The 26,575-nt window shown below is 47.9% G+C and overlaps 10 protein-coding genes across 10 annotated transcripts; 3 read left to right on the top strand and 7 right to left on the bottom strand.

Moving 5' to 3' along the window:
• Positions 1 to 1,856: 1,856 nt before the first annotated feature.
• sho1 (osmosensor SHO1) lies at positions 1,857 to 3,530 on the top strand. The gene is made up of 4 exons (XM_040953003.2): positions 1,857 to 2,060; positions 2,180 to 2,396; positions 2,450 to 2,605; positions 2,664 to 3,530. Exons 2-4 carry the CDS (start codon positions 2,328 to 2,330, stop codon positions 3,312 to 3,314), a joined length of 876 nt encoding a protein of 291 aa, XP_040816471.1. The 5' UTR covers positions 1,857 to 2,060; positions 2,180 to 2,327; the 3' UTR covers positions 3,315 to 3,530.
• Positions 3,531 to 4,120: 590 nt separating this feature from the next.
• On the bottom strand, positions 4,121 to 5,247 carry N7455_010740 (zinc-dependent alcohol dehydrogenase family protein; the record flags this gene model as incomplete). The annotated part of the gene is made up of 2 exons (XM_040953067.2): positions 4,121 to 5,020; positions 5,080 to 5,247. 2 exons carry the CDS (start codon positions 5,245 to 5,247, stop codon positions 4,121 to 4,123), a joined length of 1,068 nt encoding a protein of 355 aa, XP_040816520.2.
• A 376-nt stretch (positions 5,248 to 5,623) lies between these two features.
• N7455_010739 (uncharacterized protein) lies at positions 5,624 to 7,025 on the bottom strand (the record flags this gene model as incomplete). The annotated part of the gene is made up of 3 exons (XM_040952904.2): positions 5,624 to 6,251; positions 6,315 to 6,711; positions 6,761 to 7,025. 3 exons carry the CDS (start codon positions 7,023 to 7,025, stop codon positions 5,624 to 5,626), a joined length of 1,290 nt encoding a protein of 429 aa, XP_040816390.2.
• A 2,943-nt stretch (positions 7,026 to 9,968) lies between these two features.
• On the bottom strand, positions 9,969 to 11,813 carry N7455_010738 (uncharacterized protein; the record flags this gene model as incomplete). Its single annotated transcript, XM_040953037.2, has 2 exons — positions 9,969 to 10,795; positions 10,856 to 11,813. The coding sequence occupies 2 exons, from the start codon at positions 11,811 to 11,813 to the stop codon at positions 9,969 to 9,971; spliced, it is 1,785 nt and encodes a 594-aa protein (XP_040816535.2).
• Positions 11,814 to 12,956: 1,143 nt separating this feature from the next.
• On the top strand, positions 12,957 to 13,668 carry N7455_010737 (uncharacterized protein; the record flags this gene model as incomplete). The annotated part of the gene is made up of 3 exons (XM_040953169.2): positions 12,957 to 13,101; positions 13,161 to 13,220; positions 13,271 to 13,668. 3 exons carry the CDS (start codon positions 12,957 to 12,959, stop codon positions 13,666 to 13,668), a joined length of 603 nt encoding a protein of 200 aa, XP_040816488.2.
• A 645-nt stretch (positions 13,669 to 14,313) lies between these two features.
• On the top strand, positions 14,314 to 17,070 carry N7455_010736 (response regulator; the record flags this gene model as incomplete). The annotated part of the gene is made up of 3 exons (XM_040952967.2): positions 14,314 to 15,598; positions 15,651 to 16,306; positions 16,375 to 17,070. 3 exons carry the CDS (start codon positions 14,314 to 14,316, stop codon positions 16,771 to 16,773), a joined length of 2,340 nt encoding a protein of 779 aa, XP_040816525.2. The 3' UTR covers positions 16,774 to 17,070.
• Positions 17,071 to 18,011: 941 nt separating this feature from the next.
• N7455_010735 (uncharacterized protein) lies at positions 18,012 to 18,380 on the bottom strand (the record flags this gene model as incomplete). Its single annotated transcript, XM_065606509.1, has 1 exon — positions 18,012 to 18,380. One exon carries the CDS (start codon positions 18,378 to 18,380, stop codon positions 18,012 to 18,014), a length of 369 nt encoding a protein of 122 aa, XP_065460472.1.
• Positions 18,381 to 18,940: 560 nt separating this feature from the next.
• N7455_010734 (glycoside hydrolase family 31 protein) lies at positions 18,941 to 21,984 on the bottom strand (the record flags this gene model as incomplete). The annotated part of the gene is made up of 4 exons (XM_040953114.2): positions 18,941 to 19,599; positions 19,666 to 19,799; positions 19,854 to 19,989; positions 20,055 to 21,984. 4 exons carry the CDS (start codon positions 21,982 to 21,984, stop codon positions 18,941 to 18,943), a joined length of 2,859 nt encoding a protein of 952 aa, XP_040816603.2.
• Positions 21,985 to 23,432: 1,448 nt separating this feature from the next.
• N7455_010733 (uncharacterized protein) lies at positions 23,433 to 23,636 on the bottom strand (the record flags this gene model as incomplete). Its single annotated transcript, XM_065606508.1, has 1 exon — positions 23,433 to 23,636. The coding sequence occupies one exon, from the start codon at positions 23,634 to 23,636 to the stop codon at positions 23,433 to 23,435; it is 204 nt and encodes a 67-aa protein (XP_065460471.1).
• Positions 23,637 to 24,128: 492 nt separating this feature from the next.
• On the bottom strand, positions 24,129 to 25,511 carry N7455_010732 (mitochondrial 37S ribosomal protein mS45; the record flags this gene model as incomplete). Its single annotated transcript, XM_040952955.2, has 2 exons — positions 24,129 to 24,812; positions 25,029 to 25,511. The coding sequence occupies 2 exons, from the start codon at positions 25,509 to 25,511 to the stop codon at positions 24,129 to 24,131; spliced, it is 1,167 nt and encodes a 388-aa protein (XP_040816493.2).
• Between the last annotated feature and the right edge of the window lie 1,064 nt (positions 25,512 to 26,575).

Here is a 26,575-nt window from a genome sequence, read left to right as displayed (position 1 = left end):
TACTCTGAAACAATATACTAACAATTATACAGCGACTCCAGTTCGCAAGGTTATCTGGTCGAGACGGGTCAGCCTCAACTTCTTTTTTTTGTATAATATATATATTATATAGTACTACCTCGTCTATGCTTGTTATGATCAATTGCTCTAAGGTTGTCTTTTGTGGGTTTTTAGGGTTTCTTCCTTCCCCTTCCTTTTTTTAGAGGAGAAAAACGGGAGCAAAGGGCAAATAGGGTCCCTGAGGATCACGATGTAAAATAGGGCGAAAATCATCACCAATTTGGGGCTGTGGCGCAATTGGTAGCGCGTGGTAAGTTCTTATTGAACAATCTCAAGTCTTAATGAAACATCAACTAACAAATTCAATAGCGACTCCAGTTCGCAAGGTTATCTGGTCGAGACGGGTCAGCCTCATCTTCTTTTTTTTCTTGTTCTTTTTACATGAATTGCCCTTTCCACCGAGCCGTGCTAGTTTTTACTTTCTTGGGGGAAGAACTACTAGCATATGCGAATACAAAAGTACATACCGAGTCCGCCTAAATTGCATCTGAGTAGCATATTTAGGTAGATGTATGGATAGATGGTTATCCTATCTATGTACACCATACCTAACTAACTATAGATGTCTTGCTTTAATATACTATTTATAAATACTAGGCAAGGACCCATTATTAAACTCACGCTGGAATCCCCAAGTACGAGTCCTGGGGGAAGGAAGTAGTAGGTGGACATAGGGCTTTGTGTGTCTTTGTAAGTCTTTTCCAAATGGAGGCAAATGTTTTTAGTAGACAGAAGAGAGGTCCAATGTTGTCCAAGAAACAGAGTACTAAGACCTCAAGATTCCAGGTGTCATATTTAGAAATACCCATCATGTATGTTCTCATTTTGTTGGTTGGAAGTCGTGTCTCCATACATTGAAACTAAGAATCCTTTCCTATGTCTGTCTACACGCCAGCGAGGGTCTAGATCAAGGTTTTCGCCTATAATAACCCCAACAGATCTGTCAAGACAGCTAGATGAGTCCAATGTCTCATAATTGTTATATAACTAGGTTATTATGGCAATTAGGCGTAGTCGACCTCTGGTAGCGGACGATATGGTGAGACTTTTAACCAACTAGGGCTTAAACTAGGGCTTTCGTTGTGGTTAGACACCTCAGGCATAAATTAGAAGGTAGCACAACGTTATTGGCCTCCCCGATATGGCTTGCAGAGTTTGCGCAAGCTATGTAGAAAAGAATGACCACTTCGAGAAAGAAAAATAAGATATTAGGGAAGTGAGGACAATGGAATGTGAAGGATAAAATAGAAAACGAAGCAAAAAAAGAAGATGAGGCTGACCCGTCTCGACCAGATAACCTTGCGAACTGGAGTCGCTATTGAATTTGTTAGTTGATGTTTCATTAAGACTTGAGATTGTTCAATAAGAACTTACCACGCGCTACCAATTGCGCCACAGCCCCAAATTGGTAATAAATTTGGCATTTTGAGGCATCAGGAACCTAAACTTGTAGTTCGCATGACTGAGACATGTACCTGGCCCGGGGGCACCTGGGCACAAAGCGGAGGTGACTAAGATATTTACCGGATATTTATAGATTCCAAGGTTTACGCCAGATCGAGTCCATTGATAATTGTTTTATGTTTCCAAATAAAATAAGGAAAGTAATATCAAGTAATTTAAACAGTTAAGATTGTTGTAATTCATCTTGAAGATTATATATTCTAAGATCTACTGTAATTTCCAACATTGAAATTCCTTAATTTCCTTAATTTTCCAAAAAAGAATCGAGACCGTCGATTTCCAGGGGGGGGGCCGGACTCCACGTATCTGCCACTTTTCCTCCTTTTCCATTATCTTCTCCTCTCTCTCTCTTCTCTTTCAACTTTCAATCTTATCCACTCTTTTTTTTCCTTTTTTTAAACTGATTCTATCTCTTATTCCCTTTACCCCCAGCCTGGTGCTGTTTTTGCCTCTCTGTAAGGGGACCCTTCTTTCTTTTGACTCCCAACCTCTTCACCCCCACGAATTGTCTCTGAACCCACTTCGGTTTTAGCCAGGTACTTTAATCCTACATCTTCCTATGTTGTATAATCTTGCGCGTTCCTCTTTATATCTGTCGCATAATTTCATTGGCACATTTCAATGCACATCTGTCGTTCCCACACTAACTAACCAGTCACTCCTTCCCGTCCGCCTCGTTCAGGACCCAACAATCAACAAACAACCCTTATATACAACCACATCGCTCATCGCCCTTCTCTTTTTTTCCCCGACCATTTTCATATCAATTCTATTCGACAACCTAACCCAATAAATCCAACAAAATGGCTAAATTCAGGCCTAGCAACATCCTAGGCGATCCGTTCGCGCTCATGACCGTCTCGATTTCAATTGTTCGTTCGACTTTCTCCTACGTGACCCGACACCAACTAACATACAATTCTAGCTGGCATGGCTCATTGCGTTCATCTCATCTATCATTGCTGGTATCCAAACCCAATATCCCAATTACTCATGGTGGGCCATCTCATACATGTTTTGTGTCATTGTGGGCCTCATCACGACCTTTGGCACTGATACGGGCCATGTTTATGGCGTCGCGGTATGATGCCTCTTCATGCAGAAATACCACAAGGCTCTAATATTGACAATATTTCCAGATCGTCGGTTACCTTGCCTGTGGCCTTGTCCTGGCATCCACGAGCGCAAACAACCTGATCTACGGAAAACAAGCCTCCATGCAAGCCGCCGGCGCAGGCTTCATCCTCCTTTCCATGGTCATCATCGTCTGGATCTTCTACTTCGGCTCCACACCCCAGGCCACCCACCGCGGCTTCATTGACTCCTTCGCCCTGAACAAGGAACAGCCGGCCGAGCCCTCCTACCGCGGCAGCCGCCCCATGTCCAGCGCATTCGGCGCCCGTCCAGATACCATGGCAACCAACAACACTCCGCAGATGTACACCTCTGCCCAACTAGGCGGTTTCGAGACCTCGTCCCCCGTCTCCGGATACCCCGGTGGCGCGCCCGGCGCCGAACGATCATCCTCTGCGCCTCGCTTCGGTACCCCCAACCCCACGACTCAGGGTAACGGCGAGCAGGAAGTGGGCGAAGTGCCCCAGCCAACAGACTACCCTTACCGGGCCAAGGCGATCTACTCATATGACGCCAACCCGGAAGACGCCAATGAAATCAGTTTTGCCAAGCACGAGATTTTGGAAGTATCCGATGTGAGCGGCCGATGGTGGCAGGCTCGGAAGCAAAATGGAGATACTGGCATTGCGCCCTCGAACTATTTGATCCTTCTGTGATCTTTGGTCCGTATGCATGATGTCTTTTTTTCTGTTTGTCCGAGTTTTCTTGTCATTTTTTCCGTCGCAAAATCTGTTTCCCTTCCCCTTGATACCCTTCGGATCCAACCTCGATGTGTGTGTATTTTTTTGGTTCCTTTAACGTGATGTCTTGATGGCCTCCTTTTTCTGTGTTGTATGTCCTTTCTCTTCTTGGTACGTTTTTTTTTTTTTTGTGATTTGGGGTTTATTTTGCTTTTACTCTAGCGGGTGGTTATCCCGCGTCTGTCCTTTATGCTCCTTCACGGTTGAGGTGCTATTCTCCATTGTCATGTTGGAATCGAGTTTAGAAATGGGGTCTGTTGATCTTGATGAACGACTTTTCTACATGAAAAGATAAACATGTGAGATGGTATCTATACGTTAGGATAGCGATGTCTTGACTCTAGAACAGTGCAATTCACTACATTGTGCTTTCGAGGGCTATATGGATGTACGTATGCGTCTACGTAATTTGTCGAATCCACTTCCAAGGTTGGACACCCCGTGGGGCCTTCCATGTTCTAGAACACCCCTTTTTGGGCCTCACCCATTCGGGTCTATAATAATAGCCCTATTTAATCTCGCTACATACGGAGTAAGGCATGAGATATGTCAAATCAAAGCGGGGGTGGTGGGGAAGGGGGTGGATATGGATATCCCGAAGGGGGATGTAATTAATGGTGACCTTGGGAAGTGGAAGTAAAATGGCATTTTCCCTATCCACTTTTCCTCTGTAAGGAGGGATTTTCCTATATAACAGAATTGAGACAGCCCGATTTAAATGGTCAATCAATCTTGATCAAAACTTTAGCAAAGTGTTTCTTTTCCTTGAGGCGTCTGTATGCGCTCTTTGCCTCAGCCAACTCGAACACCACATCATCGCCCGCCGGCACAATCTCGTGCTCGTCAATGAAGCGAACCAACTCCCGAAATTGGTTGCGACTGGCAGCCAGAATACCACGAACAATGCATGTATGCAGCAGAGCGGCGAATATAGGCACAGCGTCGACGCTGGATTCCCCAACTTGACCAACGACTAGAACAATTCCATCCACGCGCACCGCCGCCAGAGAATTAGGGAGTGTTTCATTACCACCAACATCAATCACAAAATCCACACCTCTTCCACCAGGGGTCAAGCCTCGGGCTTCCTCACCCCAGCTCTTCGGATTGGCCAGGTAATTGATAACGTGTGTGGCACCCAACGTCTTTAGACGAGCCACTTTCTCCTCGGACGACGTAGTCGCGATCACAGTCGCACCCACTGCAACAGCGAGCTGCAGAGCTGCAATACTAACCCCACCGGTACCCTGAACAAGCACCCACGAGCCCGGTCCGGCTTCCCGGCCCTTTAAACCAAACAGGGCATTCCACGCGGTAGTCCAGGTACAAGTCAACGTTGCGGCAGTCAGCCAGTCGAGAGACTTGGGCGCGTGGACAAGACCCGCGTCAGAGAAAACACCATGGGATCGAAGCGTGCCGTCAGATCCTTGACCGAGGCAAGCTGCAGCATCGGCAATGCCTGCAAGTGCATCGTCTCCGCGAGATTCGACGAATTTAGCGGAGACGTGCGTCAGTACGCGATCGCCTAGATGGAAATCATGGACAGATGATCCAACGCCTTCGACTATGCCAGCGCCATCACAGCCTGGAATCACTGGTGGCGTGATTGGTCCATTGATGCCCTAGACAATGTTAGATTATATAATTATAACATGGCATTTTGGGATCCAAGCATACATACCATAGGACCTGCGATGACTAGGTCGCGATAGTTCAAACTCGCTGCACGCATGCGAACGAGAACATCGTGGGGACCTAATTCGTGAGGTGAGGGTATCTTAACGTCCTGTTGGTACTCCAGGGAGGTCTCGAAGCCTTCTTGGCCTGTTAAAACCCATTGTCTGGCCATCTTTGAACTCGTAGTGGTGGTATTGGGGGAAATGAAGGGGATTGTGGTGGTGATAGAAGAAGATATCGAAGCCTGAGAGGATTAAGGACATTATTTAAGTACTCCCGGAAGCACGAGAAGGTTCTTGTTTGATTTCAAATAACTTCAGATCTGATTTTCCTAATTGCAATCTGATTGCCCTCATTACAATCTGATTTTCCTAATTGGGAAAATCAGATTCGAGTGGCGTTTTAGGGTGATTGGTTGCGGGGGCATTTGGCCCATCTAACGACAACGCAGCATAGGCTCCCAGGGACTAAATTCTTGTGATTGTATCAGAGGTAAACGAGGGCAAATGCATGGTCTGGTCGAGCATACTTGAATATCAATTCTTCGTTTAATCCTCCAGCTCGTTAGCGACGTGGTGTAATTCATGCCAGAGAGCTTTGAATTGCCCCATAAGACTGGACTCATTATTATAATACTTGTTTTGTAAGAGGCTGAGTGGTCTATTCCAACCACGTAACTGCATCGCTCGCACTTCTTGGGCCAACCGGTCAACAAACCACGCCCTCGGGAGTGAGTCCTCGTCGGCAGCAATGGCTCCAATCATCAGCGGAAAGGAAGTCAAATTCATGTAGGAGCAGCCTTTGATCGGAAATCGACATATTGTTTCTTTCAACTCCCCCGCAAGAAGGGTTAAGTAAGCTCCCGACTTCGAGGGCCAGAGGAGATAGAGTACCAGTTCGATTGCTCGCGCGGTGGCCTGGACGTATACATCGTCAATGGCTCGGAGAGCCCGTACTTCATAATGCAGCTGGGCCAGTGGCTCTTCGATCTCTCGTGCCACCAACGTCGCATCAAATTGGTGCTGATGATGGGAATCGATCATCTTCTGTAGCTGGATCACACTATCACAGATTCCTTTTAATCTAGGGATCCTCTGATCATTGTAATCAATCAAAGCTTCGAGAATGCGCTCATGATATAGTCGTGGGAAGTTGAAGATAGCGTTGACGGAATCCCTATGGAACATGGTCAGCCGTGGGTATCATCCAAGGACCAAGGATGCATTGCATGTAACTGACTGGACAACCAGATCTGTCATCCATGATGGCGGCGGAGTCATCGCACGAGACTTTCTATCTTTGATCATATGCGCAAGACCAATTATATGAACATTCCAGGCCACATCATCCTGTTCTAGAGTCGCCCCAAATGCTAAAGTGGTAACTGCGCCGAGGACACCGTCCGTCTGAGTCCCCGTCGACGTGATTCGCTGCTTGATGAGATGGACCGCTGCATATGAATGCCGACATGCTTTCAATTGCCATGCATTATCGGGTGACCAGTGCCGTACCGCTACCGCCAGTGACGCCTCGGTTAGCACTGGGTCTGAGGCAATAAGATAAAACCATGCTGCTTCACTTGGACTGCCCGGGGAGTGCCTGCCTTCCAGAAAGACTAGTTCTTGGAGCCTGTGGACTGTCGACTGTGAGCTAATGTTCTATAGCTCTTGATAATCGATCCTTACAAGCTGTTGCATCACGAGCTGACTTGGAGCTAGTGGATTTAGGTGGCAATGATGTAAAGAGTTGGTTGCTTTTAGGCTCTTCGCTCTCTTTCAACTGCTGTGATTGATGCTTTCTCTGTTCTTTTTGTTCTGATCTAGTTGGGTGAGCATGTTGGCGGCGTTTGGCGAAGTTGGTTTTCGTGATATGCGCCCTCATTCGCTTCGCAGCCGGTGGAGAGAGACTAGATCCTGTTGCATTCAAGAAGATAAAGGCTGGTTGCTCCATTTTTGACCTCGGGATAGTGAAGAGGGAGTGCACGTCCTCAGATAGGAGGGGCGGGAGCCACGTGTGGTATGTGCGCCGGAGAATTGATGAACAATAGAATGACACATCGCCCTAGAGGGTATTGTATCTATGGATATTTACATAGTTTCAGTCTATAAGTAATTATTAGATCCATATTTCCCTGCTCGACTTCATATTAATTATATTATTGTCAACTTCTCTACCTATCCGCCCCCACCCCCACGGGCCTGGTTGCGTGCAATCAATTCGAGACAAAATGCAAATGCAATGCAGAAAAGGAACAACACTGTATATTCTGGCCCAAATCTCGTATCCGGCCCTCATTCTGCATCTATTAACCCATCTAGTCTTAGCTCATAAGCCTAGATTTCCCCTCTCCTAATAGGCTTGTTCTACTCGAGCCCAAACTCTGCAGTTCTTGCTCTAAAAAAATGAATCAAATGATAATTTTGATGACCCAAAGCGGGGATATTTATATCTAGCAAGCGAATCTGTCTATTGAAAATCAGTATAGATATCACTAGTAACAACATGCCCTTTCCTCTCCTGCTGCTTCTTCTCTCTATCTTTACAGGTAGACTAAACCATCCCACTCAACCCCGACAGACGAAGTAGGAAAAATGTTCCCCTCCCCCATAGGCCAATGCACTAATCGCGAAGATCCATCGACTAGACCAGACAAGTCCTGCGTCAAACGTCAAGCCTTCACCGCTGCATTGCGTTCTCCCAAGCTTTCTCTTTTCCCCTTGTCATTTCTTAGCCTGGTCTTGGTTTATTCTGCATCGTACTTATCAATGTGCATTTTGCATGTTATTTCCCACCAACGAACAGCACGGCTTTAAAACTTCACTCCCATCTCGATACTAGCCTGTATCGTCTTGCGTTTGTTGCTGAGCCGTGACTGGCTCGAGTGGAGGATCGGTGCTCATCCGCTGCCCTATTGTGTGCATAAGAAGGGAACTGGATCCTCTCGCTGATTCGCAATTATAACCTCAAATCTCCGATTATATTTCGGCTGTTTCGCGTGCTACTTTTTTGGTTTTGTGGGTTGGTTGCTCAGTATAAGTACTGGCTCACATTGTCGAATCTGGTTGTTGTATTGGATATCTACTCTATACCCTGGCATTTTTGTCTTTATTGAATTAATTGTGCGAGCACTGCAATCTGTGATATCGTTGGCTGAATAACCCTCTATCATACGCATGATTCAACAATGTCCTCGGAAGACAATATTACGCTGGCATCGAACGTCCTCGGCACCATCGGGACAGTTCTCTGGTGCATCCAGCTCATACCACAGATCTGGTATAACTGGCGCCGTAAAAATACAGAGGGGTTTCCTGCGGCGATGATGTTTCTCTGGGCAAGCTGTAAGTTTGTCTCTATTTCTTCATTTCGTGGGGTTTGAGGGCTTCGGTTATCTTTCGAGTCTCTTGATATACAGGAATATTCACCCAGAAGAGGGAAGGGGAAGGAGGAAAAAGAACAGAAAGCTTCAAGATTGAAATTAGGGTTGCTTATAATTGTGATCCATGCAGGCTCGGTTCCAATGGGTGCGTATCTGATTCTACAGGTGAGTTGAATTGCATTAATGAGCGGACTTATTGCCTAACGTCTTCAATGTTTCTTTCTTTGCATCTACACATCGCTGACCGATATCTTTATGGTCTTTCTATAGCAAGTCAATATCCCCTTGCAGATTCAGCCTCAGATATTCGGGTTCTTTTCTCTTGTTAGTTGGAGTCAGGTTCTTTATTATAACCAGTGAGTTGGACTTTGTTCCTTTCCCTCTGGTTCGACTGAGTGTACGAATTTATTTTGTTCGCATTGCTGATCCTTCTTCTTCAATTTTAATAGTAAGTATAGCAAGATCAAGGCTATCCTGGTATGCTTGGGCACGGTTGTTTTATTTGGAGGATTAGAGGCTCTTCTCATCCTGACATTGAGGGTATGATCCATTTTTCTTTCATTGTTTTCCACAAGTAAAAGGTCTAATTGAACCTGGCAGATACCATATAATAACGGTGTGACCTGGCCCGACATCGTGGTCGGGGTTATAGCCGCCATTCTACTCGCTGCAGGGCTGCTGCCGCCTTATTTTGAATTATGGAAGAGAGATGGGCGTGTGATTGGTTTTAGTCAGTTTTGTTATGGATTGCAGCGCTTGATGTGCAACTGCTGACGTTAGTAGATTGGGTCTTCCTCTCCATCGACACGTTGGGCGGACTATTTTCTCTCTTTGCATTAGGTAGGGGTTGCTCTATATCCTGGCAATATCTTAACAAAATAGCTGACACACTTCCATTATAGCGGCACAAGGCTCATTCGACATACTAGGGGGGGTTATGTATGTTTTGGTAGTAGTTCTCGAGGCAGGGATATATATTAGCCATATTTCCTGGCGAATCCGCTATCGCAAGTTACGCAAGGAAGCAAAAGATTCAGGGAAAAGCATTGATGATCTGCTTCTACTGAGGAGCAATGATACACAAGAAACAGAGGATGTTGAAAAGGGCATTATTCCTGTTGCTCTTGCAACCAGTCCCTCTTCATAGCTAGCGTTTCTATCTCATACGAAATGCTATCATCACATACGGCCAGTGCTTCCGTTCCACGTAAAGAAGAAGCTTTCAAGGTTGAACGGGAAAAAATAAGAAGGGAAATTCGAGAGCAGTGGGAGAAGGGCTTTTGTGGAATGACATGCCTTCTTTAATGGAAAACCACCCTTAGCCTTACACTTTGAGATTATAGCATTGAGAGTGAACTGAGGTAGAAATCGAGGTGATATTGAAAATGTAATATTGAAAGAATACCAAAACAGTCACATAAAAACAAGGCGTTGCCACCACCTCAATCTATATATATTTAATACATCCACTCCGTCATATCCACAGTATCATCTAGCACATAAATGCCGTAGTCTCAGACTCCCGAGTCTTCCTGCACAATATTCTGCGACTGGACATATTTATCCCACGCAACACAATTATTATTGAACGGAGTATAATCAACGAGATCCCGAATCTCATCTTGCCGCTCAATGAACTGTAACGCCAAACCCTCGTCAACATGCCATCCAATATGACAGTGCATCAACCACGCGCCGGGATTATTCGTCTTGAAGGCAAGAAGCAGCCACCCATTCCCAGCCAGCACGGCCGTATCTCGACGCGGGGGATTCTCTGTAATGATAGAACCGTTCCACTGTGGTGTCCCAGGCCCAGGCTGTCCTTGCGCCAAGATGGAGAAGTCGTGGCCGTGAAGATGGATGGGGTGAGTCACGGCGGTGTTTTGGATGAAGAGATATACCCATTTGTCCTTGAAGGGCAACTCAATCACGCCGCTTGAATTAGAGAAGCCCAGTTCGTTGTGGTAGACTTGCATCAGGGTCGGGTTCTCCCAGCTCACGTTCATAGAGGTGGAGTTAAACCGCCATCGGAAGAAATTCTCTGCGTTCCTGGTATTGCTGACTGTTACGTTTTGATCCCAAACCGGTGAAACTGGTGGATCGACGTTTTTTGGGACGTGCGGAACTAGATTTGTCAAAAGTTCGTCTTCACATAGGTTTATGTCTGTGAAGCTGGACGACTGCGTGCGCGGTTGTTTGGGTGTGGTGCCATAGTAAACGATGCCTCGAATGTTGTCGGCCATTTCGTTTTGTGAGCATTTATCGGCTGGTATAGCTCTCATCCAGAAGGATTCAGCTACGGATTCCTGGTTGGCTGTGATGATAATATCATATCGTTGACCTACATATAGAGCATTAGCTGGATTTGTATATTTGGAGCAATGGAGGCCAAGGGACGAACCCATTCCAAGACTGATGACGTTCGTGGTAAATGGCTTTATAGGAACAAGATCCATTGCAATGACGGTCATTGTGTGGTTATCAATAGTAAACTTCCAATGCGTGTCGATAGAAGGGTTCACGAGTCGCAACCGGTAGGATTTGCCTTTTTCCACTTTCATGTGGAAAGGAGACCCAGTAGTATTTGTACCGTTTCCATAGACATTCTTGCCATTTATGAGTCCGTTTGACAACTTTTTGACAGGGCCACGTTGTTGGACATCTTGGTGTAGTTGGTCGACAGTTTCATGCGTCCAATCACCTAGAAACAATGCCCCCTTGTCCACATCATAATTTGCAGTTGCCGGTCCATTGATAATGACAGCACCATATACACCTTCCCAGGCTTGCAGGCCAATATGAGAGTGATACCACGAGGATCCATACTGGCCAGCTCGCCATTTATAGGTCATTGTCGAGCCGGGAGCAATAGGACACTGGGTGATTGAGGGAACACCATCATTGGGATTTGTGTAGTTCTGACGAATACCGTGCCAGTGAATACTCGAACCATTCATTGCCTGGTACAGGTGGTTGGTAACGTGGACGACGACCCAGTCACCCCAATCTGCAACAAGAGGTGGGCCAGGCAAGGTGCCATTGACGGTCATGGCTAGACGTGGAGGCATAAATCCGTCGGGAGATATTGTGACTTCTTTGACCTCAAACCAGTACTCGCGCGTAACACCCGTGTCCGGGACGACATTTTCATAGTCTGTGTCGATGCTGTAATCGCACCAGACAGACCTGTCGTTGGGAGTATTTCCTGCACATGGAGTCCCGGTAGCTCCATGAATATTGGGAACCCGCGATCTTGTGGCAATTGGTCGCAGCGTTGTCGATGGTTTGTGGGAGTAATTGGGATAGGCAATGCCAACACCAAATAGATTGGCCAAGATGATAATGGGTGAAAATCTCATGATGACTCGATATCAAGCTCTTGAAAGAAGATTGTTGGTATCCGCCTTCTAGAAGGATGGTTAGTACTTATTCCACCAAGTCATGGAACGAATTTATATACCTCCCTTAGAGACTTAAGCTGATCTTTTACGAACGCCTCTTCTAACTCCAAGGCAGTCCAGCTCGTACTTTGTCTCGTACATTGCTAGGGAATGCTAGCACATTGTCATCTCCAACAGATGAAAGCAGAAATAATAGCCTAGCGGGAGTTTAGGCCCTCTGGGTTGGTTTCAGCATGGGGCAAGACTTCGTGTTTACCCCAAATAGATTGTTCAAGTGGGCATATCTCAGTGATTCAGATATGAATAGTGAAAGCGATGCATCAAAGCATGAGGGAGCTAAGGCCCTCCAGCTCAGTTTCAGCGTGAGGCAAACTTCGTGTCTGTCACATAAGTGGGCATGTCCCAATGATTCATGCTTGAATAGCAAGACAATATGTTTCATTGGCAATCAATGTGATGAAGTCAAAAAGTTTTCCATGGTAAATCTAAGCCCCTGTGTGCCGCTCCAATCTGTAGCACCACATTCACGTGGGCCATGCATTATCGTGATCAGATCTTTTTCTTTTCAGGTCCCCAGCGTAGAGTCTCTGATCTCGTGTGTCTGATTATCCATCTCGGGTGTGAAAAGCCTCGGGGGCCAGGTTGGGTGACATGAGGGTAATTCGAGGCTTTGCCCCGTGGACATAACGCTCGTGATTACTCAGAGACAAATGGGCCAAGGATGATGGGGAGCCAATATTAGATCTGACTCAATTCGTCATACTGTGTGGTGCAACCAGGCGCCCCATCTGGGCAGTGTCCGTTCAGCTAGGTCAGCCTTGGAAATTAATGAGGTGGTTTCAGGATATATAGGATAGGCAGCACCGGATGACAAGAGCAAGGATTCCTACAATATCCAAGCCAGAAGTTCTGTCACAACGATAACATCCATGGACATATGGCTCAGCTTACCAAGCTAGCCCTGAGTTCGTCCCACTGCGCTTTCAGGGAAGCCCCCCTCGGGGGCATAGATATATAGAAGACGATTTCAAAAGTGTCCAACTCTTGATACATGGCAGTATATCTATCAAACCAAAAGCTTCTTGACATCTGTTGCAAAACATGATTTCCATTATCTTTGCTGTGGTCGTTGCGACGTTGGCAGTTAGCTCGGCGCATCCAATGGAGAAGCGACAGGCCAATTGTCGGTGGAGTTTATATGCCTATGGCAGCAATATCGACGGGTTGCCTATCTTCTATGCGGATGGTAAATACCTCTCGCTCCTAAAGATAAAGAGATAACTATTAATTCTATTTGCGCAACAGGCCAGGCTCAGATTGGTAATCTGGCCATGTCAAATGCAACCACCAAGTTCCCAGTTTCCTGTAAGCCTTGAACTCCGAGTCTTCATGAAGGGTATCTGACTTAGCTACAGTGACGTTTGGCGACAACCAAAACACCTGGGTTGCTCACCCTGATACCACGAATGCCACTACAGAGTCTGCAATATTCACCACCGCCGGTGTAGCCTCGAGCACCAACCTGTTGGGACTGAGCGATACTGGCTCAATGGCTTGTCCAGTCATCTTTACCTCCCCAAGAGGCCAGGCGAATAATAACACAGTTGCGGCGAACACAAGCGTGTCAGCACCACAAACCAATGTATGGACTTTGTATGGAAAATATGTTATGTGCAGCCAGGACAACGTCAACTTCTACGCTCAACCGACCGGAGAAGATGGATGGTATATCTTGCTATGGAGTGCAATGGCAGATGCAGCTCTTAGGAATATTCCGGTGACTCTGAGAACCATTGGCCCTGCCTCTGGGTAAGCTTTAGTACTCTCGGGGCGTGTCAGCCCGTTTGGTGTAGTGACTATATGTGAATGGGGTTATCGGGTTCAACCAATTCTCAACCATTTATGTTGGATATGAATCAGGTTGCCTTGGGTTTGACCTAACTCTGTCTGGATGTTGGGTTCGAGTCAAGTCTAGCGATCCCTGGGGGTTCTACAATAAAGGTGCTATATGCAAGCTAAAGGCTCTTATGTAGACTATATTTTACATAGCTCTATATATATGTGTACCTTTTCGCCTAATTGAAAAACAACCCCCACAATTTAGATGCCTAATAGTCTTAAGGGAGAGAGATATATATATTGAACTCCAAACTCCAAATGCCCCAGTCAACCAATCCTTGTAGGTCCAGCATTTGCCTTAAAAGGCCATAGCTTTATTTTTTAGCCGGGAGATCAGCAACTAACGTGACTGTGCCCAAAGGTGTCACAGTTCTCCCCTCTCAACCTCTTTGACCTTTGATCCATCTCTTTGGGTATTTGATGCTATATTTATTTACAGGGGAAAGTTGGAAGTTCAAAAGGTTCGAAAGTACGAGATTATCCTTATCCGAACAGAGAACAACAGAGAACAATCTGTTTTCTTCAACTTCACTCCACAGAATGATATGAAGACCCCACGATGCCAGAACGGATATCACGTCTGAAGGCGAAATTGCTTGGACGATTATCTCCAAAAGCGGATGCGGATCCGAGTGCCCACTCCAACCCAAACCCCCCCTCGGGCCCTCTCGACTCCAACAAATCCCCGGCTTATAGCATCGTATCTTCCAATTTGGGGATCGGTTCTTCTCCCGACCGTCAGATAGAGGAAATCCCATCAGGGGCCAACCAGGACAACCAGGACAACCAGGAACGGGATTCCTCTGTGTCTGCGCCTTCCGAACAGCCTCATCACACAGGAACTCGCACTTGTACGCCGTCGACCGAGCCATACAATTCTTCCTTGCCAACTCCTATCTCGGGCGATCCTCCATCTCCCTTTGAAACCCCTCCGTTATCGACTCCTCAGCATTCCGATAGCACCTCCTTCCAGTCCACACACTTGAAAGCGCAAACTCCAATCCCTGCCGAGACTCAATTGACTCCGACCTTGGATACCGTTCCTGAGCGGCCTACGAATGATCGACGACCTTCTGCCTCCTACTTTCCTCCCTCAAGCAAGCGCCCGAGCCTTGCGATCCGTCGTCAATCTCTTCTCCCAGCAACACACCAACACTTGATCAGTGGGCTACTGGAGGCAAGTCTTTTCTCTTCGGGAGACCAGGACACTGGTTTCACTCCCCTCGTTCCTCGCGAGATGGTCACATGTCGGATTTGGGTCAAACGGCCCGGTGGCTCGGCTACCTTGGTGCCGTGCAGGGAGGATGCGGTGGTAGATGAGCTACGCGACCAAGTCATCATGAAATACGGGAACTCATTAGGGAGAAGCTTTGACTCGCCCGATATCGCTATCCGGGTTTCGCCGCGAGAGGGTGCGAATCGACCGGGTCACGGTGAGCGCCTCTTGAGCCCGGAGGAAGTCCTGTCATCTATACTCGATACATACTACCCTGGCGGACAAAAAATCGAGGAGGCATTGGTGATTGATGCCCCGTCACGTCGGACTCCAAAGCCATCGCCACGCCATTCAATCTACCAACACCACCACTCGGAACCCGGCGAGCATGGCGATTACTTCCCTCTCATGCCGCCGGTCAATGTGAACGCGGGCACACCGTCTTCACACTCGGGAGCTACGTCGGCAGCGCCCAGTGCGCCGTCAATTTCCATACTCAACACTGGGGTTGCTCCTTTGCTGCCATCACCGGGAAGCCGTAGGACACGACGACCTCCGTTGACGCGACACAAAACAAATTCTCCCACTATTCTTCACAACCAGAACACCCAAACTCCCGGCATAACAGGTACGTTCTCAAACAACTTCACTTTGCTCAGCATGGCCACTGACATCCATAGAAACTGGCGCTACTCCTCATTCCCAACCTATCCCAGCTCCCCCCGCTCCCGCAATTCCTACACCCCCGGTGGCACCACCACCGGTAGAATCTCCGCAAGTGAAATCACACACTCCCCCGGCAACTGCATCACCACGCGTCGTCCGAAAATCAAAAGCGGCCACTTCTCCTGGTGCTATGTTTGGCGGGTTGATTGACGGCACCGTTCCGCCAATTAATGTCCTCATTGTGGAAGATAATATTATTAACCAGAAGCTTTTGGAGGCCTTCATGAAAAGGTTGAAGGTGCGCTGGAAATGTGCAATGAACGGCGAAGAGGCAGTGCGGAAATGGCGACAAGGCGGATTCCATTTGGTCCTGATGGATATCCAGCTACCCGTGATGAACGGTCTGGAAGCCACCAAGGAGATCCGGCGCCTGGAGCGCTTAAATGGCATTGGTGTCTTCCCAAAGACAGCCTCTGGTCGCTTTAGTGCGTCCAATACCTCTGCCGCAGACAGAAGACCGGGCCTTCACCGTACGGTCAGTGAAGAGGACACTTTGCCAGATCTCTCGCTATTCCGGAGTCCGGTCATTATCGTCGCGTTGACAGCTAGCAGTTTGCAAAGTGACCGACATGAGGCACTGGCTGCTGGCTGCAACGATTTCTTGACCAAGGTAAGTCCCGCTCCCTATTGCGACTCTTTTTTTCCCCCTCAAATAGTATGCTAACATTTCTCGACTAGCCCGTTGGATTCCCTTGGCTTGAGCAGAAAGTGACAGAATGGGGCTGCATGCAAGCCTTGATTGACTTTGAAGGCTGGCGCAAATGGCGCGGGTTCATGGACTCTCCTCGCGCTGCCTCACCAGCTGTTGATACATCAGCCAGTCCGATGCAAGGTGGCTACCGCAAAGAACCACCACAAGTGGATCCCCCATCGCCCTCGAGCTCCCGCCCCGCTAATAAATCCGGTCAACCCGAAACCAAGCCGGGCCTGCCAGGTGTCGCGCAAATCATGCGGGAAGATTCATGGGGTAGCGGCAGTCCCGACAGTACAGATTCGCTCTCGAGTCCGCAGTTTCCAACACCGGAAGACGCAGTGCCAGCCACTGATGCCACAGCTGCCCCCCCGAATGAAGAATGAAGACGGATATGTTTCTTTTATTTTTTGTATGGGTCACCATGTCTTGGTTGCTTCCTACACACTTCGAATGATCTTTTCCCAATCTGTTTGATTCGACTTTCTGTCTCTCCCATTGAATACCCCGTATAGCAACATGTCTTTTCTCTCCAATCTCACCCTTGCACTTTCTTGTCATGGTAGCTTGCACTTCACTTCAGAGGTTCTTGGACCCCAGTGCCTGGTTTTCTTTTCTTTGTGGATCTTTTTTTGGTCATATGGATATATATCTTTGTTATTTTGGGCTGCATACGCATCGCCTGCGCAATTTCTTTTTCTCTGGCTGGTTTCTCCTGTCGGTATTCTCATTCTTGCATAAGAACTTTCATACAAATGGACATCCTCATATACACGAACGGGATGTCCTCATGCCTCTATCCATGTATAGTTTTCTTTGTTTGCTTCGACTACCGGCTAGGAGGCTTGGTGTATCCTCCCACCTTGTACTTATCTCACTAATTCTTCGAGGGGGTGGTGATCTCTTTCAGATACATCTAGCCATAGTATTGAAAGTAAATGCTTAACTAGTTCGCGTGAGGCCTTTATTTAAAGTTATACTATCTATACCTTCTTCTTAGTGCCTATGTAGGTATCCCCATAAAGTACATGTGTAAGTTTACAACATGCTCCGAAGCACCAAGACAAAGAAAATGCCTTTAATCTGTCTACAGCCTAAATTGTACACATCTATTTCTTTCCAGATTCTCGAGTATCCAAGGTAATACAGCATCTGTCAAAAGCAAAGAACTCGTCCAATAGCCACCAATCAATTACGAGGATCGTATATTTGAAAGCCCGAATATTCACGTCCAAATCAATAGATCGGCGCAATGTGTAACCATAGCGCCAATCAAAAAAGAGCAGTATGACCGAAGTACGAGCAACCCCGAGAAGCTTTTCGAGGGTAACAAATAATATCAAATTCCTATTTGGGTACTTATGCAGGCGATCTAGATGCGGGCTTTGCCTGCTTTTCCCACTGATTGTCCTGCATGTGATGATGTTGTCTCTGGTCTTTGGTCCCTTAAATACCATGGCTTTTGCCCTCGAACCTGTACATCCGAGATACTTTCTACCTACATCTTACATCTTACACTCTACATACTAGTCCATCATCTACTATTATTTCCCAGCACAATATACCATTTACCATAAGACCTGCTCTTGCCAAACCACAAACTACAAACTACAAACCCCGCATCTTACCATCCCAACCCCTCACTCAGCTCAACCATGCAGCCATCAAACACACCCTCAGCTCCAGACCCCCCAAATACAACTTCATGGCTCCAAACTGCCCTCGCCTCAATCGGGTCCATTTTCCAAACTTCCTCAAAGGAAGATGAGTCTGAGACCGATGCGATCTCTGGATGGGTTGGAACGAAGAGGCGCCGACGCTGTCGATCTGTTGGGGAGGCTCGTTGAGAGTTGACCATGCGACCAGCTGATTTATCCCGGAGAATGAGAGGAATTGAATTGGGATAGGGAGGGAAGGGTGCTGTGGATGGTGTGATGGGACTACTAGGCATATCTCGTGCTTTCTTTTTTTTTCTTGGCGAGGCGCTGTGCATTGTGATTTTGATATCTCGGGGTTCTTCTTTTGTTTTCGTTTTCTTCAGGGCTTGCAGGATTGGTCTGAGAATGAATGAGACATGATGTTGACGAAGTATTTATTTGGGAATCTGAATATGAATATAAATATGAATAGTGGATTGATATGGCCACCCCCCACCGTGGCTGCACTAATTAATCTCGAGATTAATAGTTTAAACTAACCGCCATTATTAGTTGGTTGTTTCTCGACAAGGCGACGATATATGGTAAAAATCAAAAACAAAATATCCTAGAAAGTATCATCTAAGGCGGGTCATTTGTTGGAGGAACACTATAGTCAGTCACGTTTTTGGGAGCTTTTACTTGCTATTCTAGGTTGGTGTGGCATTGTAAGAGCTGATATGGAGGAATTTCTCTTGCTCCTCTCGGCTTTCTACTCTCCTAGCCCATGTTCACGATGAAAGGATAATAATTTGTAAGATTTGGTAAGATTTCTCATCTGTTGAACCCACTAGTCAAGAAAGAATATATAGTAGGTTACCCACGAAAGCGATATCCATCCCAACCCAGGATCAAATCACACAACTTTGATATGAGACTTACCCGTCAGAGGCACGTCAACATGAAGCACCAGCTTCTTATTCTCGGTATCATACTCGGCATCATGGAGTCCCTTCGGCTCGCGCTCCACCCCAAGAACAGTGATAGCCTCAATGGTGACGCCAGCATCGTACTCAAACGAGCCAGTAATGCTGAGCTTGCCGTGCGCATATTCGAAGTCGATCTCCGACACCTTGTCCTGCACAATCGACTTGCCGTCGTCGAGGTACAACGAGCCCTCAGCACGGCCATCAAGACCGGGTGCAACGACGATGTTGAAGCCCTTCTTGCGTAGCGCGGTGGTGGTGTTGGCACTCTCGATGCGCTGTGGGTAGACAATGCCACCCTTGTAGTGAACCGTGATGTCGGTGTAGTCGACTTCGGCGGAGACGTACTCGCCGCGTCCACGGACGGGTTTGCCGGTGCCCCATTCGTAGAAGATGTCATCGGGGAGGTAGTAGTTGACGCTCGTGCTGTTTTCCTCTGTAACAGGGCTAACAAGGATGCCATCGCCGTAGAAGAACTGCAGGTCAATGGGGTAGGTGTTGGGGTCGTTCGGGTAGTTGAAGAACAGAGGGTTGAGGGCTGGAGTGCCGGTCTGGTTCTGTTTGTAGATGGAGGTGTAGATGTAGTCGACTGAGTTATATTAGTTCTAACTTCCTTCTTGCCCTTCTTGGAGAGAAGACTGCGAGCATCACTTACGGAGCTGGTATCTGATGGAGATTCCTTTGCGTGCGGCCTCAGCGACAGTCGGCCAGCGGTAGAACTCCTGGGGATTCGAGAAGATTTCGGCGTGGTTGCGGAAGAACGTGTAGAAGGAGCCAAGAGCTGCCCACCTGTTGATCCATATTAGCTAGAGTCGTATATATGAAGCGGGGTTCAGTCCTTACCTAGCACAGAGCGTCTCCGTTACATTACCACCGAAACCGCAGACATCGGGGCCCACGACAGGGATTTGGTACAACGATGCGAACTGCAGGATCTGGCTGATAGATAGGCGGTACCAAGACCACCCGGAAACATTATCTGTAGAGTATTTAGCACGGGGCCGTGGTTAATATTGAATGGACAGACGCCAGAAGCATTCTTACCTCCAAGCCAGTGGGATACGTCCTTGCCGGAGCCAGCAAATGTACTTCTCGTAATCACCAAAGCGCGGTCATCCGGGCGCCGGGCACGCATGGCATTGTGGGAATGCGAAGACATCATAGCGCCATAAAGATTGTGGGTATCATATTGAACGTATCCACCACTCTGCACCAGATCAGTGTCGGCAGTGCTATCAGCAAGCGTGGGTCCTGCGCCGTTCTGAATCATGTACGGCGGTCTGATTAACTTGCGATTTGGAAGGCCCTTGCACTCGTCAGCCCCGCAGCCAGAGCCGGTCTTTTTGCCGTTCTGCCAGCTGTCACTCGAGGGAGCCCAGTGGGGTTTGGCGGAGCGCCAATGGCCAGCACCAAGGTTGCGGTGGGAACTAGACCGAGGTTGATTATGTTGGACAACAGCAGTTGCACGCTTCTCATTTGACTTGCCGGAAGCAAAGTTTGGCTGAAGACTGTCCGGGAACCCAGGGATAGGAGCATCCGGTCCATCTCGGACTGGTGGTGGCTTCGGAGGGTCACCATCCACTTCTGCGAAATTCTCTGGGGTGGTGTTGTTGCCGGGGTAAGGGCGGTTGAAGAAGTTTGCAGGCTCGTTCATGTCAATCCATAACGCGTCAATGTCCGGACCATTCGTTCCGTCGAAGAACTCCAAAAACTGCTCATTCCAGTACTGTTGCGATGAGGGATGGAACCAGTCAGGGAAGTAGCTCGGACCAGACCAAACGACTCCCTGGTATTCGGAACCATTCGTTTCCTTCATGAAAGTATCATATTTAAGACCTGCATCGAGTGCTGGGTTGGGCTCCTTGTAGAATACGGCGGGGTCGACCATGACTATGTAATGTTGATCCCTCGAATGGATTGTGTCCACTAGGTCTTTGTACAAATTGGCCGGGAATCTTTCTGGATCAATGGTGAAGATGCGCCGACGGTCCATGTAATCGATATCGGTCCATATGGTTTCCAGAGGAATGTTGTTGGAGGAGTAGTTGGCCGTGACAGCGGCGACCTCGTAGACGTCTTGGTAACCGTATTTGCACTGGTGGTAACCAAGTCCCCAATAAGGAGTCATCAACGGGAGCTGAGCAATTTCCGCGTACTGAATGGCCACATCGCGTGGGGAGGGGCCAGCAATGAAGTAGAAATCAAGAACACCACCGATGATGTTGTACTCGAGGTACTGACCACCCTTGTTGTCGATGAAGATATCCATGCCGTTGGAATTGAGTAGGAAAACTCCGTGAGTGCCATCCTTCCTGTGGTCGAAATAGATTGGGTGAGCACCGTATAGGTTCTCACCCTCAGGCGTCCCGTAGGCATCGCGGGTGTAGATCGTCCGAGTGTAGTTGGTCGTGTTCAGCATGAACGTGTCGCTGTGCTCGCCCAGTCCGTAAAGATGCGGGTTCTGTGGCAGGTGTGTCTTGAGATAGACATATTGACTCTCGAACACCAGTTTGTTGCCCGTGGTATCAAAGAGCACCTCGCCGGTGTCAGTCCGAGATACAGTGAACGAGAAGGGGTCGGCGTTGAAGTCAAACTTGAGCTTGGAATCTTTCGGAGAACACCATTGGCCGAATCCAGGGCGCGGGAAGACACTGTCCGGAACCTGGTAGACCGTGTTGTTGGTGTCCAAGATCTTGACGTGGAGTCGATCGCTGGTCTGATACTCCACTTCCAGCTTCAAGTCTGGAAGGTCAGTCCCGAAAACATTGCACGCCGGGCCTGCGAGAGAAAGTTCCGCGTAAAAGCCAGAACGAGTCTCCCACTGCTTTGTTGCCTTGTATCCTGGGCATTCGGACAGGTCCTTTTCGTAGAGGTCATTGCCGGGGCCATCGAGATCCTCGATACCAGCCTGGCTCTGGGCCCAGACGCAGCCACTCAGGGCTGCAGCTGAAGTGAGCAGCTTCTTGAGGTACATGCTGATGCCTTGGATAGTGAGCAATGTCATGTACGCATCCGGCCCTTATATACTTCTCTCGGTTCTCTCGGTTCCCTTTGCCAAGATGGACCGTGTGGTGAGTGCGGAGACTACAGCATTCCCCAAGGCCGCGCTCCCCACCCGAAATGGGGTATGTTATTTCAACCATCGAACTCAAGGAGACATTCATTGTTTCTGTCACTCTCGAGGCCACTGTCCCATCAATGTCATCGAGATTTTGATACCTTACCCCGGAATTCGCAGTATATACATGGGTTTCACCTGCAGATCAAAACAAAACAGCAACATAAACCCTGCTCAAGCTGAAAGTCAGCTACGATCTCCCAATTCTTGGCATTGGGTGCTCCGGTAAAAGCCCGAGGAATGATGCGGTCAGCTCCACTCTAAAAGACAAAGACAGTGATATTGTGGACATCGACCGCTCTCTAGTTCTCCGGCAAATGTCCGTAACTGCGGGGATCCACTAGGCACCCCCCACGCTTTGTTTAAATGTCTTGTCATGATCTCTCGGCTTCTCAGCTTCCCCGAAGTCTTCATGGGGGTTGGGGATGTATAATTATTGAATAAATCAGCTCTTTAAGTCCTCCAGTAAGACACGTCTAGCGTTGTAACCAAGAGTGAGTGGAATGTGAGCTCAACTCTCTCAAACGTTCGACAATCTTACTGCCTTCAGGGTTTCTTAAGGGTCTCTTAAGGGTCTGTTCAGGGTCTCTCCAGGGTCTCGATTATTCCCAAGGTTAGTTTCTCCGACAATTTCCCCATGTATTTGTGACATCATGTTTCTCATTGTTCAGTCCTCAAATTCCACCTTAGTACTTACAGTCGAGAGCCCCATTCTTTTATTGCACAGCCCCAGGTTTGCAACCAATGGACTGTCATACTTGAGACCTTCCTAAAAAGCACATAGCTAATCGAATATAGCAATTTGGAATTTATCTTTAAAGCTTTTTGAGACAGCCCCCTAGAACGGTAGAGCCCCTTGGTTTATATACTAGACAAAGATAGGTATACAGCAACAGCTCCCCCAATATACATGTAACGTGCCCATATTTCCCTCGCTATACGCTTCCAAGGCATGAAATACTGTAATGGAAGATAGTGATATTTAAAAACTTCAAAAGATCAGGTATCTTCTGCTAGAACGATGAGGGTATGTATCCTTTTCATATTTCAAGTACACCATTCCCGATTCCAGAAACAGCATGAGGACATGCTATAGCATAACCAAGTGTCCCAAAGGCAAGAAACAAGCATCCAAGAAGTCCAGGTACCGGAGTATCGATAATTAACTGAATTGAGCCAGCTTGTCTCTGCGAGCATGCAGCCTTTCCTCGAGGAAGTCGACCTTCAATCTCAAGACATCTTTCCCCCTCAACATCGGTTCCAGTACGTTCTCCATCGTTCGAGAGGTTTGCTGTTTTCTCGGTTTAATCAGTGATTGGATCGACCTTGGCAATCGCTTGTTTCTCGGAGCCGGAGCGATCCCAGTCAATCAAGTCCAATGCCGATACGATCATTATGCAAACGACCACCAGTCCTGCGATGATTGGAATGAGAATCGCGCCAATCGCGCCAATTATCAGAAGCTGGAGGGGACGCGGGAGCACATCGAAGCGGGCGATGGGATCCATTTTCGTGTGAAGATGAGGTTTAGATTTTTGATCTGGGGGATCCAAAAGGTGCCTTCCTCTTCTGTGCAAAGGTTATATCTTGTCGTTTGCAGTGTTTACATGGGAGCATCGGGGACAGTCTCTATTAATGAGTCCCGACTATGACAAGATCATCTAAGATCGTCTATCGGGCACCTCTAGGTGGGCATACTTTGTATGCCTCGGGGGCACCAGCCCTGGAGTGCCCAGGTGGAGAGACATTTATATAATGCTCGGGGAAGTTCAGATTTACTAAGTGACCGAAAAGCGACAAGAGGTGAAATGGGAAGGGAAAGATTTCAAGTTGCCAGAAATTATCCGATATATAGGTACATAAACGACAGCCTCCTTCATACATCCATGGATGAGTATGCGTACAAGTAAAATTACAAAGGCCGTAGCCGAGAAAGTTGCTGAAAAACACAAACAAAAAGAACAAAGAAACAGCCCTTTTGGGGACTATCTCAGAATAAATCAAGCCTCCACACGGGTAGGAATCTTGACCTCGCCGCGTGTGCGGTCGCGGTGAGGCACACCGTAGCGACGACCAGCAGCCTTAGAACCACGGCCATCAGTACCGGTGGTCTCCGTAGTGTAGATAGTATCCTTGATACGGTAGTCGAAGCGCGAGTCCTCAGGGGAGACAACGGTGAGCTTCTTCTCACGACGAGCCTGGATGCGCTCACGACGCTCTTTCTCAATCGTGTCTTGGCGCTCAAGTCTCTTAGATTGGAGGTCCGCAACAGCCCGCCACTCGTTGGGGTTCGCGAGGCGATCGCGCTCCAGGGCAACCATGTGAGGGTGAGGAATGCGCACATCAGCAGGCTGCAAGATCTGGCGGGCATTGGCGCCCTTGCCGACCCAGCCGATGGAGTTGGGGTCCTCGATGATCTTTTCGACAAGGTCGGAGGGGTGTGAGATTTCTGCGGCCTCGGATTGCTCCAGTGCTGGGGCGCCGGAGAAGACGCGACCGGCCTCGACACGGTTGAAGGAGCGGGATTCGGGGACTGGGTAGAAGATTTGGGAGCCTGTCAGGGGGTGGGCGGGGAGGTCGTTGATGGGTTCGTGATATTGTTGACGCTCGCCTTTCTCGGCGAGGGGGGTAATGGGGACCATCTCATGGACGGCCCGGGCATATGGCAGTGCTAGGGGTTTACCCTGATTTGAGATTCGTCAGTTCATGTCACACGACCAAATAAAACTTGATAGGAATCCAAAATGTAAGGTAACGCAGTTCAGTTCAAAAAGTAAGGTTTAACCATGTGGGTGTCTTCAAGACTAATCGATTTTTTGTGACTCATCATATGCGTGGAGGGCCGAAGCAAAGTCCGGAAGGCAATGAGGGAAAAAGGACAGAAAGGGAGAAGTTCTTACCTGTGCACGCTGTCTCTTCTCCAATTCTACCAATCTCACGACGGCAGCGATACGCTTCATATCAACTCCGAGTTCCACGCTGACAACGCGGGCACTCTTCTTCTGTTCAACGACGCGGTTATAGACCTCATTCCGTAGCTCCTCACTAAGGATAGGCTCGCTGAAGAAACTTTGGTTGTTGGGGAACGGACGGGCCTTGTCCGAGCCCTCGTTGTCTCGCTGCTTTAGGCTAGTAACATAGTTGGTTTGTCCAGGAATATGGTGCTTGAAAACGGCTCCTTCGCCGTCAAGCCATTCGAACATTTGCCGACGGAGCTTGGTCTGTGCCCGTGGTGCTGCCGTGGCAGAGAATTGGCGGGAAATGCATTGTGATGATGTAGGGGATAATGAAGGAAGAGAGGAAAGTGAGGTGGAAGAGGAGGTAGCTGTGAGGTAGGGAAGAAGGGTGTTGGACACAGTCCGGGTCTGTATCCGGGGTGGCATCTTGGAGGATATGATGGGGGAACGGGAGGGAGAACTTGATATCAAACTAAATGGAAGACGCTGGATATTATGAATCAAGGAGTTCCAGCTGCCATTGACCCTTTTGCAGCAATAATTGAAGGATGGGAGGTTGTCGGGTTGAAGCGGGAAGCGCAGGTGTCTGCAGGGGAAGAAACTTCTCGGTAGTGCCATCACGTGACCCCATCTCCACTGTATACAGCCGAAGTAAACATCTCCCTCCCATTGCCTATATTGGAATTCACAACATAATAATAGCTGTTCAACATTCAGTTCCGGGTATGTTTACCCTTACAATAGAACCCTTACGTGACCTGTTCTGTAGATACTATAAAATATACGAAGAGATGCTCAAAAGCAAGCCAAAAAAAGCCCCCCGTTATAGCTCTTTACTAGACCTTAACATCATTATAAATGGATTAAATGGGTTCGTTCTCCAGAATAGCTGGAACAGTTCATTGTATCAAGTACAGATCGAAGCAAATGTATCGGTATCATCCCAAGCAAGACGTGGTAAGAGGAAGAGTAAAAAAATAATAATAGACACGCCTCGTTTCCTCATTCTTCTCCTGGAAAAGCAGTAAGCCAGACCCAAAGCAAAACGAGTGGCAATGCAAGCAAGATGAGAAAAGAGCTTTCAAGCAAAATACATGGGCCGGACGCCTTCGTCTCCGTCGCGATGGGAGGGATATGGTAGGAGAGAGATAACCCCAACGCGAACGCCTGGGACAATATGTGGTCGACGTAAGCCGATGTCATGTCCTTCCGTAGCTCATGCCATTGAGTAGAGAGATATTAGAAGAGAAGCTAAAGAAAGCCACATAGGACCCTTCTTTTTTTCGTACTTGCGTAGAAATAAACAACGCGCATTGCAATAGAGAAAGCAAGTAAATCAGCAAAATCCTTTCCGATCCACGCAGACGATGCATCGAGAAAGATCCAGGGGATAGATGTAACAAACAGGGGGAATCACGTGGAATAGAGTAGATAACAGTTCGTATAGATCCTGGTTAGGGCAGAGACAGCAAACACGCATTAGTGTGCAT

This window comes from Penicillium solitum, assembly GCF_028829755.1.
Source record: "Penicillium solitum strain IBT 25940 chromosome Unknown utg000008l_segment0_segment0, whole genome shotgun sequence".
Classification (NCBI taxonomy): domain Eukaryota; kingdom Fungi; phylum Ascomycota; class Eurotiomycetes; order Eurotiales; family Aspergillaceae; genus Penicillium; species Penicillium solitum.
This window is presented reverse-complemented; position numbering and strand designations above follow the sequence as displayed.